The sequence below is a fragment of the Xylona heveae genome (assembly GCF_001619985.1).
Source record: "Xylona heveae TC161 unplaced genomic scaffold L228scaffold_11, whole genome shotgun sequence".
In the NCBI taxonomy this organism is placed as follows: domain Eukaryota; kingdom Fungi; phylum Ascomycota; class Xylonomycetes; order Xylonales; family Xylonaceae; genus Xylona; species Xylona heveae.
This window is the reverse complement of record NW_017264203.1, coordinates 375,040-391,906: the sequence shown is the minus strand read 5'-3', so window position 1 is coordinate 391,906 and position 16,867 is coordinate 375,040. Positions and strand designations below refer to the sequence as shown.

The 16,867-nt window shown below is 48.3% G+C and overlaps 7 protein-coding genes across 7 annotated transcripts; 6 read left to right on the top strand and 1 right to left on the bottom strand.

The window, feature by feature from the left end:
• Positions 1 to 422: 422 nt before the first annotated feature.
• On the top strand, positions 423 to 2,716 carry L228DRAFT_214050 (acetate--CoA ligase; the record flags this gene model as incomplete). The annotated part of the gene is made up of 6 exons (XM_018330020.1): positions 423 to 505; positions 570 to 1,761; positions 1,817 to 2,077; positions 2,133 to 2,262; positions 2,319 to 2,593; positions 2,654 to 2,716. 6 exons carry the CDS (start codon positions 423 to 425, stop codon positions 2,714 to 2,716), a joined length of 2,004 nt encoding a protein of 667 aa, XP_018185502.1.
• A 692-nt stretch (positions 2,717 to 3,408) lies between these two features.
• Positions 3,409 to 6,776, top strand: L228DRAFT_250364 (ADAM family of metalloprotease ADM-B). The gene is made up of 4 exons (XM_018333314.1): positions 3,409 to 3,891; positions 3,942 to 5,148; positions 5,203 to 5,980; positions 6,080 to 6,776. Exons 1-4 carry the CDS (start codon positions 3,825 to 3,827, stop codon positions 6,386 to 6,388), a joined length of 2,361 nt encoding a protein of 786 aa, XP_018185501.1. The 5' UTR covers positions 3,409 to 3,824; the 3' UTR covers positions 6,389 to 6,776.
• A 1,424-nt stretch (positions 6,777 to 8,200) lies between these two features.
• L228DRAFT_250363 (histidine-phosphotransfer domain, HPT domain-containing protein) lies at positions 8,201 to 9,439 on the top strand. Its single transcript, XM_018333313.1, has 3 exons — positions 8,201 to 8,622; positions 8,723 to 8,895; positions 8,962 to 9,439. Exons 1-3 carry the CDS (start codon positions 8,590 to 8,592, stop codon positions 9,218 to 9,220), a joined length of 465 nt encoding a protein of 154 aa, XP_018185500.1. The 5' UTR covers positions 8,201 to 8,589; the 3' UTR covers positions 9,221 to 9,439.
• A 1,092-nt stretch (positions 9,440 to 10,531) lies between these two features.
• L228DRAFT_270711 (hypothetical protein) lies at positions 10,532 to 11,413 on the top strand (the record flags this gene model as incomplete). Its single annotated transcript, XM_018335444.1, has 1 exon — positions 10,532 to 11,413. One exon carries the CDS (start codon positions 10,532 to 10,534, stop codon positions 11,411 to 11,413), a length of 882 nt encoding a protein of 293 aa, XP_018185499.1.
• Positions 11,414 to 11,465: 52 nt separating this feature from the next.
• On the bottom strand, positions 11,466 to 13,118 carry L228DRAFT_250361 (mannose-6-phosphate isomerase). The gene is made up of 4 exons (XM_018333312.1): positions 12,874 to 13,118; positions 12,700 to 12,804; positions 12,493 to 12,639; positions 11,466 to 12,429 (listed from the first exon to the last, which is right to left on the bottom strand). The coding sequence occupies exons 1-4, from the start codon at positions 12,913 to 12,915 to the stop codon at positions 11,500 to 11,502; spliced, it is 1,224 nt and encodes a 407-aa protein (XP_018185498.1). The 5' UTR covers positions 12,916 to 13,118; the 3' UTR covers positions 11,466 to 11,499.
• Positions 13,119 to 13,800: 682 nt separating this feature from the next.
• L228DRAFT_250360 (glycosyltransferase family 34 protein) lies at positions 13,801 to 15,400 on the top strand. Its single transcript, XM_018333311.1, has 3 exons — positions 13,801 to 14,349; positions 14,426 to 14,853; positions 14,904 to 15,400. The coding sequence occupies exons 1-3, from the start codon at positions 14,061 to 14,063 to the stop codon at positions 15,132 to 15,134; spliced, it is 948 nt and encodes a 315-aa protein (XP_018185497.1). The 5' UTR covers positions 13,801 to 14,060; the 3' UTR covers positions 15,135 to 15,400.
• A 332-nt stretch (positions 15,401 to 15,732) lies between these two features.
• On the top strand, positions 15,733 to 16,392 carry L228DRAFT_270708 (PTH2-domain-containing protein; the record flags this gene model as incomplete). Its single annotated transcript, XM_018335443.1, has 2 exons — positions 15,733 to 16,027; positions 16,085 to 16,392. The coding sequence occupies 2 exons, from the start codon at positions 15,733 to 15,735 to the stop codon at positions 16,390 to 16,392; spliced, it is 603 nt and encodes a 200-aa protein (XP_018185496.1).
• Positions 16,393 to 16,867: the final 475 nt, after the last annotated feature.

The window sequence follows — 16,867 nt, the reverse complement described above, 5'->3', positions numbered from 1 at the left end:
CAGCAACTAAAACTGTAGTTCACCCTTTGGTAAACAGTAGTGCCCCGCTCGAGTAACCCCGCGCTTTGACTGGAAAGGACCATTTGGAGCTCGGCGCCAACTGCTCCTCTGGACCGCTTGAAGCTCCCTCGACTCGTTCGCTATTTAATCACTCTCACTTTCAGCCGACCGCTGCCCGTCGCGAGTACCTGCGCGCAATCGCACTTTTGCCGCTCCTCCGAATCTAAAGCTTTTATATCTGTGTTGTCCTGCGGTCAATTCAGCTGTCAACAGGAAACCCATCGCTATCTGTTGTGCTCAGTCGGGTGACTATTTACTACTACATCTCTCCGAATCTTGCGCGGAGATCCATTTCAGGGCGCGGAAGCTCCAGCTCCCCCAAAAATAGCCAACACCTGTCTCCAGCCTAGCTATTCTTAAAAATGCCTGAGGGCGAGGCGAAGGCCCCTGCGGCCCACGAATACAACCCGCACGAGGTATATCCTGTGCCGCAGGGCCTGTTCAAGTAAGCAGTCGCAAATTACTCCCTCACGAAGCTGTAAGATCATCTAACAATAACCTTCATATAGAAAACATTCGACCAGACCGCATCTGATAAATCTGGAGGAGTATAGAAAGCTTCACAAGGAGTCCATAGAGAATCCCGACAAATTCTGGGCGAAACAGGCGAGAGAGCTGTTGACCTGGGAACGTGACTTTCAAACTGTTCGCTCGGGATCGTTGACAAACGGCGACATTGCGTGGTTCTTGGAGGGCCGCCTCAACGCATCATACAATTGCGTCGATCGCCACGCATTCAAGGATCCAGAAAAGCCTGCAATTCTCTACGAGGCGGATGAGCCTGGCGATGGCCGAATCATCACCTATGGCGAGCTTCTCCGACAGGTGTCTAAGCTAGCTTATGTCCTCAAGCAGATGGGCGTTAAAAAGGGGGACACGGTGGCCATATACCTTCCCATGATTCCTGAGGCTTTGATTGCATTCCTCGCCTGCAGCCGCATTGGCGCTGTCCATTCGGTCATCTTTGCTGGTTTCTCCTCAGACTCGCTTCGTGATCGAGTCCTAGACGCTCAATCCAAAGTTGTCATCACCACTGATGAGGGAAGACGCGGCGGAAAAGTGATTGGCACCAAGAAGATTGTGGATGACGCGCTCAAGCAATGTCCTGATGTCTCGCATGTTTTGGTGTACAGACGCACCGGGGCTGAAATTCCATGGACCAAGGGAAGAGACTTTTGGTGGCACGAGGAGGTCGAAAAATATCCATCTTATATTGCACCAGAGCCCGTGAACTCTGAGGACCCCCTCTTTCTTCTCTACACATCTGGTTCCACGGGAAAGCCCAAAGGTGTGATGCACACAACTGCAGGCTATCTTCTCGGCGCGGCTTCGACTGGAAAGTACGTCTTTGATATCCACGACACAGATAGGTTTTTCTGTGGTGGTGACGTTGGTTGGATCACTGGTCATACTTATGTTGTCTACGCGCCTCTTTTGTTAGGCGTTGCCACTGTCGTTTTCGAAGGCACTCCAGCTTATCCTGACTTCTCACGCTACTGGGAGGTGATTGAAAAGTACAGCGTTACTCAATTCTACGTCGCCCCCACTGCCCTGCGGTTACTGAAGCGAGCGGGCGATCACCATGTCAAGCATAAGATGAAAGGCCTCAGGGTGTTGGGCTCCGTTGGTGAGCCAATTGCCGCAGAAGTCTGGAAATGGTACTACGAGGTAGTTGGAAAGGAAGAAGCTCATGTCGTCGATGTAAGTTGCGAACCAGTAAATCAAACTTCTTGACGCACGCTAAGATACGTTCCAGACCTACTGGCAAACGGAGACGGGATGTCACGCCATCACGCCGCTCGCGGGTATTACCCCATCGAAACCCGGAAGTGCTACGCTTCCATTCTTCGGCTTCGACCCTGTCATCATAGATCCCGTGTCCGGGGAAGAGATTCAGGGAAATGATGTCGAAGGCGTGTTGGCTTTCAAACAGGCATGGCCTAGCATTGCTCGCACAGTGTGGGGAGCTCACAAGCGATACATGGATACTTATCTGAACGTCTATAAAGGTTATTATGTAAGGATTTGTGCGGACTTGCGCAAACATTTGGCTCCAGCTAACTTGGTCGTAGTTCACTGGCGATGGTGCTGGGCGGGATCATGACGGTTATTACTGGATTCGTGGCCGTGTAGATGACGTCGTAAATGTCTCTGGGCACAGGCTTTCTACCGCTGAAATTGAGGCCGCACTTATTGAGCACCGTGAGTTATGTTATGATTATGGCTTAGAAGCAAGTAATGTTGACTTTAGATTGTAGATGCCGTTGGTGAGGCCGCTGTGGTGGGCATCCATGACGAGCTTACAGGGCAGGCCGTTAATGCCTTTGTATCTCTCAAGGACGAGCAATCATCTCTCGATCAAGTCAAGAAGGAGCTCGTTCTCCAGGTGCGAAAGTCGATTGGACCTTTCGCTGCCCCAAAGGCTGTATACATTGTCGGCGATCTACCAAAGACCCGTTCCGGCAAAATAATGAGACGTATTTTGCGGAAGATTCTTGCTGGGGAAGAGGATTCTCTCGGTGATACCTCCACGGTAATCATCCACCCTTCCATGAATGTGCATTTCAGGTTCATGTTCTGACTTCTCTCACAGCTATCCGACCCCAGCGTGGTAGACAAGATCCTCGACCTTGTCCATTCTTCACGAAAGAATTAACAAAAAAGAAGGCAGAACAAGTAGGGGAGAGAATATGGTTACTTTTCTTCAGTCGCTTAGGTGGGATTTCACCAAATGAATCGGCCAATTTGAGTCTGGTGGTATAGTTATAACCCACTCTCTTTTGGATGATGATTCGGATCATCAGCTGGATCTTTGTGTGGCGCATAAGTTTATGTAACCATGACCATGCACTCGCTCAGTTCGGCGCAGTAATCAAACCGGCATACTTTATTTTGCACCTCTTTCCACAAATTTCGTATAATACGTTTTTTTTTTTTTTTCATCTCCAACGCGTTGATAACGTTGCGTCGCTGGGCTGAAGATCATCTTGTCAGACTGCTTTCGAGTGAGGGATCCTCCGGAGGGCTCGTTGCTCCGGACAACGAATGTGTCAGATGAAAGACGACTTTGGATAACAATGTAGCTTTCAAGTACCTCTGTCGCTTCGACTAAGTACTGCTACTTTCAATGAAACAGGCGCTCGTAGACGTGCCATTCTTCGCATGTTGCTGCTCGCTCTAATGCCCAGGTGCCTGGGGTCAAACTTTGGCTCTCGCAAACCGTAAAAGACAGTTGCTACTATTCGGCAGCTTTAGTATCCGGTACTAAGCACGATAGACCGAACCACTAATGGGGTACTAAGCCCAGCCCAACCCCAGCCGACCGCTTTTCACGCTTCTATGTGGGCAACAACGCAACCAACCACTTCCGCAAACAAAGCACCGTCTAAACTTTGGCCGGGGAATCCATATATAGTATTTACAATATCAATGCTTGATCCGTATAGCATTGTCAGCCAATCTTTCTTTCACTCGGAGACAAATTCCGTCCGTTTTAGGCCTCTCTACAGCAAACCAAGGTAATACTGGGTCTGAGTATTACGCATCATTGCCAAGAAAATCAGAACGATTCTTTGCCAAGCACGGCGGGTAATCTGCACCGCCTCAACCCGAAACACGAACAACGATTTGTCGCACTCTCTAATCCCCCGAGAAGTCGGATATCTCTTTCATGCGACCCTTATTAGCATGTCTTTGCAGTTATAATCTTTATTTTGCAATCGCCGGTCACTCGAACACACTGTTCATACTCAGTTGCACCGACAATGCTGCTTCAGCGACATCTTGTCGCCCTGTTTCTAACACTCATAGTTCTGCTTAGTCTCTCTGCAGGTAATTCTTACCACTTTGGATCAAGAGCTGTGACTGATCGAGACTTTTAGCACATTCTCAGAGTCGTGGCGCTTTGAGTAGAGTATCCTTAGTCGCCGAACCTCGAATTCTGACTCCGTCTGGCCGCGTCCATGCCTTTTCCTCCTTTGACCTAACTTTCAGTCTCTACGCTGGCGAATACATTGTTCGACTTTCCCTCGAGCCGAACCATGATATTATCGTCGACGGGGCAAGTGTTCAATATCTCGATGCGAATGGAGACATTGCTCGTACAGAAATCATTGACCGTCATGAACACAAAGTTTTTAAAGGACGCGCGTGGGGTCATCTCGTCGGACATGGATGGCAAGAAGTAGGATGGGCTAGAGTGGTTATCAGAAGAGACGGAAGATATCCATTATTTGAAGGCGCCTTTTCGATACACCATAACCACCACCACATTCAACTTCGATCGAACTATCTGCAAACAAAGCATCAGCTTGACCCTCTGCTCGATGACAATAATGATGAAACTATGATCGTTTTTCGAGATTCTGATATCCTACCACAGGATGATCTTGAGCTCAAAAGATCCATGGGAGTTGGCTGTCCAGCAGACGAACTTTCATTCAATCTCCGACCTGAACATGCATATTATTCGATGGACCTGAAAGGGGAGGCTGGATCTTGGGGCTCGACTGCAATTGGAGCTCTTTTGGGGAAGCGCCAGATTGACTCAAATCCCAGTGGCGGAAATTCTGGTGGTGTCAACCTCAAATCAACCATAGGGCAGACTGCCGGCTGCCCGTCCACTCGAAAAGTTGCATTAGTGGGAGTGGCGACCGACTGCACCTACACCGGCACTTTCAACTCAACCGAAGCTGCTCGGCAAAATGTGATAACCCAGATAAATTCTGCCTCGGACTTATACGAAAAATCGTTCAATATAACTCTGGGACTGCAAAACTTGACAGTATCTGACAGCAACTGTCCTGGCTCTGAGCAGAAAGCTACTCCTTGGAATGTTGGCTGCTCCGGTAACGTGACCATTCAAGATCGATTGAACACCTTCTCCCAATGGCGGGGAAGCCGAAACGATTCCAATGCGTACTGGACTTTACTTACCAACTGCAACACTGGTTCGGCCGTTGGTCTGGCTTGGTTGGGCCAGGCTTGTGTCTCTGGGGTCGAAACCTCCCAAGGTTCTAGTGGGGGATCTGAGTCGGTGAGCAGTGCGAACGTTGTTGCACGGACTTCAACAGAATGGCAGGTTATTGCGTAAGTAATCCCGGCGTTCATTTTTACAGTCAGCTTTGACTTATATTTGGCCAGCCACGAGACAGGGCATACATTCGGCGCCGTTCATGATTGCACCAGTCAAACTTGCAGTGATAGCAACACAGTGAATGCTCAACAATGCTGCCCCCTCAGCAATTCAACCTGCGACGCAGGTGAACGTTACATCATGAACCCTTCAACCGGTCAGGGTATTACACAGTTCAGCGCATGTTCGATCGGGAACATTTGTTCTGCAATTGGCCGCAATAGTGTCAAGACAAACTGCCTAGTCGCCAACAAAGACATCTCCACGATTTCTGGCGGACAGTGTGGCAATGGAATTGTCGAAGATGGCGAGGACTGTGATTGTGGAGGAACTGAGAGCTGTGGTAACAATGCATGCTGTGATGCTACGACTTGCAAATTCAAGAACAATGCAGTTTGCGATGATTCGAACGAGGACTGCTGCCAAAGTTGCCAATTTGCTCCATCTACTAGAGTCTGCCGGGCAAGCACTGGCGTGTGTGATCCTGAAGAGAAATGCACAGGCTCATCAGCAAATTGCCCAGAGGATCAGACAGCGCCGGACGGACAAAGTTGTGGAAACAAGACACAAAAGCTTACATGTGCAAGTGGCCAATGCACTTCACGAGACCAGCAATGCAAAACTGTCATGGGATCTTACACTCAAACCAACGACACATATGCGTGCGACAACAATGGATGTACAATCTCTTGTGCCTCTCCTGAATTTGGGCCCAACGTTTGCTATGGACTGCAACAAAATTTTCTCGACGGAACGCTTTGTGGAGGAGGAGGACACTGTCAAAATGTGAGTGTCCCAAAATCTATCTTCCCTGCAGACAAGCCCACTCTAGCCTGCACTAATGTGACATCTTGTGGGGATTTGCATCGCTGATAACAATTTCAGGGACAATGCAAAGGCTCGTCAACATCAAAAGAAATCCGATCCTGGATTGACGATCACAAGGCTCTCGTGATAGGCATAGCTGCGGCAGTCGGTGGCTTTCTACTTTTGACTTTCCTTGGATGCCTCTGGAGATGTTGTTCGAGAGCACGCTATAGGCGCAAAATTCCACCACAGACTCATAACCAGTGGATCCAGCCTCCAATGATGCACCAACCAGTTTACAATGCGAACCAAGCTTGGCATTCACCACCTCCACCGCCACCTCCGCCATCGTACCATCAGCACATGTCAAGCGTTCGATACGCTTAGCTTTCTCATGTCTCCCTTTCATCATTATCGAGCACTCTCCCTGGTATCAAAATCCTTTCTAAGTTCTTCTTGGTTCTCGGCAGAAAATTTACGGGCGTCAGCTATCCGGAATAGAGCACTGCTTATCAACGGTATCTTTGTATTTCTTTGGGACGATTTCCGCATCACCGTCGGTTATTCATGTACAGTCGAGGTTTCATTCTATTTCCCTTTCGGAATATCACGAATTGGCGCTGCGATGGTTGGTGTTTTTGAAATAGCGTTTGTTAATCACAATTGTTCTGCTTTTGCAAGCTGTAATGGGTATAAAGCACTATGGGCCGTCTACAAGTACATAGGAGAATATCACCATTGACTGATATACTATCGGTCCCATTCAATCTGCACTGAAGAACCTGATCGTTGCTGATACCGTATTTCTTTCGAGTTCTTGAGCAGGTTTGGCGCAAAACTTAAGGATGATCAGGGGCGAACATTACAAATGATTGTTTTTCTTACCCTGCCGTTGGGTCCATCATTTCGCCAGATAGCATTTCCCATCTCTTGATCGTCATCGTGGTCGGCAACTGGATGTAGCTAAGATCAAACGGTACTTCCGCCGTGCGTTGGATCCAGCAACGCTATAACTAGCCGGACCATCCCTGGGCGGGGACTTATAAGCGCGCTTTATCCGATTCTCGAAGGACAGTTGAGAAATTTAGGCTGCTCCGTCCAAGGAACGGGAAAGTCATCCTACGTACAGTTATAACCTGCACTAGGTGTCAACGACTCAGCTTGTGACTTTTAAACATACTATAGTCATTCATCATTCCCATCTAATGCACAGCTAGAAAGCAAGTCTCTTTGTCCGCCTACGGCTCACTCGGCTGGGTCAGTAATTGTGAAGCTATTTATAAACTAAGAGCTGGTACCCATGACTAAAAAGACGTGAAAAGTTCTCTTTCCCTCGTGGCCTTCTTCCAAATGGGGAGGCGCACGTCTCGGATGGCTAGTTGCAGGGACTCGCATTGCATCTGACATCATCGGGCTGATTGCTATCCGCTTACAAAGAGCGAAAGGAATTTCAGGAGAAAAAAGGGCAGTCACCAAGCATGGTTCAGCTTTGCATTGACTCAAGGCAACTCATGTCTCGCAGCCTTTGGGGCACAAGCTAAATAGGCACAATAAGCCACTGCCAGTAGCACTAACCTTCTTGGAATTTGACCTCTCTAGAAGCTGTCTATCACGAAACCTAGAATTCGACGGAGTAGTGGAGCAGTCGACAAGGGGAACACTCGAGGCCGGGATCCCGTAGCATGTCATTCTAAACACCCAGAGCTGTGGCGTCGTTGGCGTTGTTTTTGACGGGATATTGGTTCCCAAAGCTCCCCCCCTTTTGCATGCCACCCGCTGTCGCGAAGACCTATTGCGGTCATACCTGGTAAGTTATTCGTTCTTACGCTAGGATGATTCTTCTTATTTGCAATCCTTCAAATTCATCTGCACCCTTACAAAATGCCTTTGTCGATCCCTGCACGCTGTGCACATGCCCATCATCCTGACTGGGCGGTCAGCACCACACCTTTGTAGCCCCCATTTTTAGCTAGCTACCTACTTTTTTTCGTCCTTCTTCCGTAGGCATTCCTCTGAAAAAGGTGACGTGCGATCTCTGCATCTCCAAGCGGGCTCCTATCGCTCCAGCGTTGTTTGATTTGCGACCAGCCCTCCCTTCTCATTCTCAGAGAAGAAAGTCGGGGGCTATTTAGCGCACAGAGGACAATAATTCCCGAGGACCTTATCAACTCATTATCAGCTGAGGCTGTTCGCAGTCGTAAAACCCCCCGTAATTTTCGTTTCCCCCTCACCTGGTTTGCGGTGCGGTTTAGAGTCCATCCCCATCCAAGTGGGGCAGACATTGCACGAAGAACTGCTGCGTGCACAACCCCACCTTGGGCCAATCACCAACCATTGCGCGAATCCAAGATTCCCCGATCAACATCCATTGCCACTTTCGCCCATTTGGTTGCTTCCACACTCTTCCTCCTCTGTCTTTCTTTCATCCGATTACAATAATTGGGGGCACAATCCAGGATACGCACCCGTCTGGCAACGTTTCACTTGCTGAACCCATCATTCATATTTGTTTCAACCGTGCACTTCCGGTGGCACATTGACTAAGACATTCATCCAACCGTGAAATCATCACGTTGACAAACAGAATCATGCCCGGCGCAAAGGATATTGCTGAGACCAGGGTGAGTCGCCTTTATTTCCTCCTAGATCCCATCCCAGTGTGAACAAGCTACTTCTTGTCCGCGGTCGTGATTAAGGTTTCTAACAACTCACGTAATGCAGAGTGAGGAGGGCTCCACCGGCTTCCCCGACTTTGGTGATAGCATCGACCCCCCGACCTTTGAGCAGATTCTGGAGATGGACGACGATGAAGACGAACGCGAATTCAGCAAGAGCATTGTCTACGGTTTCTTCGAACAGGCTGAAGGCACCTTCACGAAAATGGAGACCAGCCTGTAAGTTTTGCGCTTTTCAAACATTGCTCTTCTTTCGACCCGCACGGGGACTGATGCGCTTTACAGGGCCAACGGTGACCTCGCTCAGCTCTCCTCGCTCGGTCACTTTCTCAAGGGCTCATCTGCCACCCTTGGCCTGACCAAGGTCAAGGACAGCTGCGAGAAAATTCAGCACTTTGGCGCCAAAAAGGACGAGACCGGTACCGTCGACGAAGCAGACGATCAAGTATGTTTGCAGCGCATCAAGGATACCCTGGTGGACGTAAAGGCGGAGTATTCGGAGGCGGAGAAGTTGCTGAAAAAGTTCTACCACGACCCTTCGTGAATTTCCGCAAGATAAAAACACGTACACGGAGGCACTGAGCCTCGCCATGGGATTCGGAGCATCAGCGGCATATCTGGCGTACAGTGGCCCACTTACGGGGCAGCATTTCACTCCTACAGAAAAAGGAGGACCGTACTCTAGAGAATCAAGAGTTGAACCATTGTGGGCGCAATGGTGTCTAATGAATTACTCTTTATGAAGTGTCCAAGCTCTCAGCACACTAATTCAGGCCGAAATTGCCTGCGTTAGTTTCTGCTTTGAAGATAATTGTGCATACGTGGCTTGGAATCCATCAAAAGTGCTCTTCATCAAACAAGCCTTTTCGTAGCGTTACCACACAAGAATTTTGTGCTGTGATGACGGGTAAAAAGAGCCCATATGCGTCGTGTTCTCGCTTTTGCTTATCCCAAAAAGGATTCAAGTGTTGTCCAACGCTGCATACTTCGCAGTCTCTCGTATAGGCTCTACGCACAAATGATAGAATTTCTGTAATTGGAACCAAGGAGTGCTATTGGGTATCAAAAAAGGCGGTATGGCAGCGCTAGCATACCACGGACTTTTGTTTTGAAGGCGCAGTTGCCAGTTAGGCGTTGACAAGCTTAGGAAAATACGTCAAGCTCTCGTCAAGTGGTGGGAGGCATCATTACTTTCTCCCACCCGGCAATCTTTTTCTACACGGTTGACAAAGTTGGGCATTGACAATTGGCATACAGAGGGTAATGTGAAATAAGATGGAAAAAAAAAACTCTTCGATTAGATTGCAAGCACAATACATCTGAGGTAAGGGTTGCAATAGAAAGTGAAAGTGGATGAAAGTTCACCAAAGCGGGTCCTCTTTTCAGGGCAAATCTTGTTTTTAACGCCGGTTACCGGTAAAGTGCTCAAAAGGTTCGCTGGCAGGTCCCACTATCTATCACCGCGGACGGAGGGGCTTTAGCGGGGTGACGGAAGCGTCCCGCATAAGCTCATGCGGGTGATTCCGCCCCAAGCTCCCTTAATTTATTCCTTCCCTTAGCCTCAATTGATTTCCCTACGCTTAACTAGCGGTTCTACTCGATCATCGGCATCCCTTCAATGGATATCATCATCTTATCTATTTGCTTGCAATATTAGGTGCTGCAACGGAGATTACAAGAACAAAATTTGTTAGTAAAATAGCCCAGTACGCGTTCATTTCGCGCAGCATTCACTGGCCTGCCCAGACGCCTAATGCAACAAACTGCCCTTGCGTCACGAAACAGACTTTTCAATAAAACTTCTCGGAAGGCAATAGCGTGGAACAAAAAAAGTCGACTTGGATCTTCTCCTGAGATGCCTCCAAAACCACCGTTGACACATTTTCTCTGTTTACCATTGGTCACGAATGCTTCTCGAAGCCAATTACAGGCGTCTGTTGAGGCATTCGCGGCAGAGTCGCAGGGTACACATCCTGAGAGCGTCTCTATTCCACAGAGAGCATTTAGGCCTCTTGAGACGCTTCACTTGACGTTAGGAGTGATGAGCCTTCTTGAGCCAGGACAAGTCGAAAGTGCTATCAAATTATTGCACGGGCTTGACATGCCGAAGATGCTCAGGGATGCGTCATCAGACACTATGGAAAAGGAGGAGCCCATAGAGATTGCACAGCCCATTACCGGCGAAGAACAATCCGACAACGGAGCTGAAACTAAACCGGCCGGCACCGTTGAGGTCAAATCGACCAGTGAGGGACATCCGCAAAGCAGTCAAAGCGGCGACTCACACATGTCTGGATTGAATTGTCCGCTCAACATATCACTCAGGTCTTTAGTGTCAATGCATGATCCAAAGAAAACGTCTATTCTCTACGCACAGCCGGTGGATGCCTCGGATCGTCTTCTTCCATTTTGTAGACAATTGAAAGAGAAATTCGTCGAAGCAGGCTTCTTGGTTCCTGATACACGGCCGCTTTTGCTTCACGCAACGATGCTCAATACCGTCTATGTTCCGGCTGTTCGTCAAAAGACAACGGGAGATAGAGGTCATGGAAAGCGAAAAGCAAAGTTAACGGTTGATGCAACGAAGCTTTTGGAAAAATACAAAGATTTCTCATGGGCCGACGATTTCAAGCTAGAAGAAGTGGCTATTTGCGAGATGGGCGCCAAAAGAATCGTCAATGAGCAGGGAGACGTCATTGGTGAAAAGTATGAGCAAATAGCCAGCAAAAACTTATGATCGTTATTCATTCATCTTTATATACATGATAATGAACATTATGAAGCAGAATCAGAACGGTCAATAGCTTCTCAAGGGTGCTGTTTCTAACCCTCGACATATGCCATGTAGGTGGCCAGTCCCTTTTCGGACTTGAAAGAGAGCTCGAGGCCTTGACCGATGAAAAAGACATACCCTTCTTTGAGCTCATGGTCCTTTCTATTGGTTGACATTGTTCCGCTGCCACTGGTAACAATCATGATACCAGGGCCGTTGATGGGCTTCAAGTCTTCTTTCTCTCCCTCTTTCAGCTGGGTTGTGAGCATATTGAATTCTGACATTGGAGGGGCATAGACACTGGACTTCCCGTTGATGCTCTTATCCGACGGCTTTGCAGGAAGAATTGAGTCATCGGCGGAGTGAGGACCGAAAGTCAGTGCAGCAGAAAACAGCTCCACGCTATCTCTATCGGGACGAGGACAAAATCCTGTGTTAAGTACATTGTTTGAGCGCGCCATGCACTCGACGATATCGCCGGAAAGATACGCGTGAATTCCGTCGGCGGGCACATAGATGCTATCACCAGCATTGAGTACCAGGTAGTTCATTAAACAGAGAGCGACAATATTTCCGTTGTCTTGCTTGGAATATTGTTGTTGCAGGCGGGGAAGGAGCTCTGGAATATGTGACTCGGTTCCGAATGAGGCCTTGGGAAGAGCTAGCAGCTCGTTTTGCGTCTGCGCAATCGTCTCATCCGAAGTGGCTAATATTGTTTTGGCAATGGATTTTAGAGAGTTGTTGTCAAAGTGGGTATGCTTTTCTGGCAAGAAACGTTGCAGAGGCTTCAGTTGGAACAGAGCTTGAATAACGTTCAATGGTTTCCAGCCCACAAAAACTTCGAATTTGCCCAAGGCAACTGCAATTTCGGGTTTGTGATTGGGATCTGTGAATTGATCTGGGTTCTTCTCGTGCAATCGCTGAGCAAGATCTTTGTCTGGGTGTATCTGGAGGGGTAGCGCCTTGTCGATGGAGAGAATCTGCACATCAACAAATCAGTAAATTGGACCAGAATGCCCATAATTAGAAGAGTGAAGACGGACCTTGGGAAGATAGGGGAGTTTGCTTCCAAATTTCTTCAGTACAGGACCGCCGATCAGTTGTTCTTGATTTGCATCAAGGATGTCTTGCAGATCCTCATTTGTCTTGAGAGAGTAGGATGGTAGGACCGGGTATGTTCCCATCCACATCTACACTTCCATGTTATTCGCTGAGCATAGATTATTCAAGACTGGATTCTTTATACATGCCTCTGCATATTCCTTGCCCTGCTCAATCTTAAAATCCGTTCCCGGTGTTTGCGCACAATACCGCGCTGCCGCAGATGCCTCGCCTTTGCGGCCCCAAGGATAATTCTGTAAGGTAATTGATTGTTAGCGTCCTATAAGTTCAATGATATTGGGACTGTATGGTCGTGGACGTACGTTGCACTGGCATCTTAGTTGGATGACTTGGTCTACTGTCATGGTTGACGATTTCTATTGCGATTATATTTTGCTTGGTTAAAATGAGATAGCTTGCTGGGTATTGTTTGGCTATCAGAGGGTGCGAGCTTTAAATATAAAGTACGAGGATAGAGTGCTAAGCAAGAGTCGTTGCGTCACAGAGCATCAGATTTAGAGGAAGATTGCACTGAACTCCCGAGATCTGGCCCTGGAGACATCATACATCATTGTAACGAAATGTCCGCTAGAGGGGCGAAGGTAGCTACATCTCACTCTAGCCGTTGGGTGCTGTGGATCAATCTACGGTTACTAGATCCATGACACGGACAATACTGAAGAGTAAATGGCGAGCAGTCTGATGCTGCACTGACTCTTCTTGCATGAATTCCTCTTCTTACTAGTGCTGAAGTCTAGAATCGTATCTTTTGGCATTGGTAAATGTGGAATTGAGCGTGGTGACAAAGTCCGTCCACAAACCGCTTCTTGCGATCTCTACGCCACGACTGAAAATGCTTGGACGACGTAAGAATGATTCAAGGACGATTTGTCTGGAACCTCGGCTACAGTGCCGTGCCCGCAAGACCCTCGGTACCAGTAATGGGTTATTTACACCGTATTGGTTCCGTGGCTTTCAACTGCGCCACACGAACGTTCTCTCGGTGAAGAATACCGGGGACTGTAACTCTTAGGTACGTACACTGCAGTACAGCAGCAACGCCAAAGCCCATTTGTGTTCCCCAAATTGGACGTCCCTGCGCTAGCCAAAGTCGGAATTTGTAACGATCCCCTGGCAGTGGCCGACACTAGTAGGGGGGGTTTGTGTTAGGCGCTACTCTCCGGGTGGACGTGTTCAAATAGTATACAGGACTGACATCGTGATACTTTTCACCTGTCTTTAAATCATAAGCTTTTTTTATTCTGTCACGGTGAGGGTCGCAGGAGAATCTTACAATCCTGCAAGGGGATGCCGAAACGCCTTGTTAGAGGGTAATACTTGACCAACATCACTATCGGCGTCCACAGTCACGCTCTGCTGCAAGACTGTTTGACCGATAAACTCGTTCGTACGATAGTGTCTCTTTTGCACCAAGTTTTTGCGATTGTGCTTCGACGACAATTGGCTGGGGCCAGACAGCTTCGGAAAGCCATCACCAAATAAGTTCATCATGCAGTTTGCGCTACCGCCCCGCAAATTCTCTCATCCCAGTTTCTCTGAGAGCAAGTTCTCTCCCTCGAGCTCTCTTCGACGCCGACGACTGCAGTCCGGTGCAATCCTAGCTTGTGCCGCAATCACAGTTCTTTTCCTCCTTACAAGGATTTACTCCTTTATCTTCACTGATCGACCTCCGGCTGGGACTCCGAAAGTGGTGGTAGTGACTGCTTTCGACGCCGTTCATACTCCGGTTTATACAGAGAAGATCAAGGAAAATCGTCGGGATTACGCTTCTAGGCATGGTACGGACAAGGCCTCTTCTTGCAGTACTAAGATGTGGCATATGGCCGAGTTGAATATCTAATGGCAATACTATAGGCTACGCTACCTTTTTCCCTAAGGTGACCGATTATGACCTATCAGGACATCCCAGCAGCTGGGCCAAAGTTCCCGCGATGCGGCATGCAATGACGAAATTTCCATACACTACATACTTCTTCTATCTCGACCAGAATGCGCTCATTATGAACCCTTCGCTTGCGCTCGACGACCATATCATGTCGCCTAAGCGCCTCGAGAGTCTCATGTTACGCGATACGCCCGTCGTTCTCCCCGACAGCGTCATCAAGACATTCTCGCATCTCAAGGGAGATCGCATCGATTTGGTTTTAGCCCAGGACAATTCTGGTATCGCGCAAGGCAGCTTCGTCCTCCGGCGTGGAGAATGGGCAAAGTATTTCCTCGATAGCTGGTTTGATCCACTTTACCGCAACTACAACTTTCAAAAGAATGAAGGCCATGCTTTGGTAAGATTTCTTGAGCTTACTAGTTGAAAATTTCATCTAACATGTAACAGGAACATATTGTGCAATGGCACGCCACAATTCTTGCCAAGTTGGCCCTGGTTCCACAACGTTTGCTGAACTCTTATAATGCAGATGCTTCTGGAGCGGGAGCATACAAACCCGGTGACTTTGTGATCAATTTTCCCAACTGCGACATGGACGGCGGGAAGAGTTGCGAGGAAGAGCTCGAGCCGTACTTTATCGAATGGAGGACACAGAAGGCACAGCACAAATATACATGACAGAGCTCTGATATGTTCTATTCTTTATATCCGAACCCGGACTCAGTGGGTATGAAACTAATTTTTGGGAGGCGTTCCGGGGTGGTTTCTTTCATTTGTCGATTTTCTAGCGTTTTTGGGTCGTCGACCTATTGAACCCTTGCATTTCGAGGTCTTCGGAATGGCGCGATACAATGTCGCCATATACCTCTACTGTATGTGTGTGTGTGCCATAGCATATGCCAAACCTTTCGTTTCATTTTCAAATATGGATATATTTTCAGACCTTTTCAAATACTTGTACTACATTTCATCAAGATTTAAATATCTAAGAATTTTTTAAATAAATGCGGACGGGCCTTGCAAAAACCACTCAAGTTTCTTCATACAGGTATACTATTGCCCGTCTGAGCAAAAGGAACTATGTGTAACTATTGCCGATCTGGGCTGAGCGGCTCATATTATATATATGCTGCGCGGTAGGGCTGCTAATATTAGGTTTAGCGAAGAGATGGGACGTAGGCCGAAACGTGTCGCGACGCAAGGCCACAAATCTCACAGGAATCTCTACCATCCGGTGGCAGAATATTTTTTTGACAATACGCTTAAGAGGACGAATATGGCATCCCTTGAGAACCGTCCGCTGCCATCCCTTACAGCTGTTGCGATTGCCACTGCGATTGTCGCGGGGCTTGGAGGATACTTTGTCGGCCAGGCGTCTTCGCTCGGCCTATTCCAAGGCAGCAGGCATACCAAGGCAGCGAAAGAGCCTGTGGATTCCGACGAGGAAGAAATCGAAGAAAGCTCGGATGAGGAAGAACTTGATGACAATGGAGATATTCAAAACTTTACAAGCAGTAAAGAAGAGTGTAAATTGGTGCTAGTAGTGCGCACAGATCTGGGCATGACCAAAGGTAAGCATTCTTTCTTCTAGAACAGATCATAACATTGCGACCGCTGATTAGAGACAGGTAAAATCGCGGCACAGTGTAGTCACGCGACGTTGGCTTGCTACAAATACTTTCTTCGACGGGCGCCGAATTCACCGATACTACAGCGCTGGGAGCGACTTGGACAAGCCAAAGTTGCTGTCCAGGTCAAAAGCGAAGAGGAGCTTGAATTGCTACAAGCTCAAGCAATCAGTCTGGGCCTCTGTGCGCAAGTCATACACGATGCTGGGCGGACGCAGATTGCAAGTGGTAGTGCCACTGTGCTCGGAGTTGGACCAGGTCCCAAATCCGAGGTAGACAAAGTGACCGGCCACCTCAAATTACTCTAAGAATAATTTAAAGTCCTTCGGGTTTGCCACGGCTTAATAGAAGCATAGCAGGGCGTTTGTTTCGGAAGTGTACGACATAGATAGATCGCAATATACAATGTAACTTCTTACGACGCACTAGAAACATTCATTGCTACATGAAAGGTGAAGGCGAGAAACTTAAATCCGGCCGTCGGGAGGATCAGTCCAAGACCTTCAGTCTCGAAACAGGGCTAGGAAAGTTCATCCGGGAAAGATGAAGGTATATAGGCATGCCATGGTTTATCCCTGACTTCACAAGCCAACGGCCAGTCAGTAAAGGGAAGTGGAATATGGCGTCCCCAGTGACCCCCAGGCCGAGCTCACCCGGAGGGAGCTCAGGCTCAGGGACTGGTTGTTCTGAGATCTGTCGACCGGAAGATTGACATCATGAAAAATGTCCTAAACGGACGAGATGGCTCCATTGGGGGTCGAAATGTTCAGCAATACGACCAGC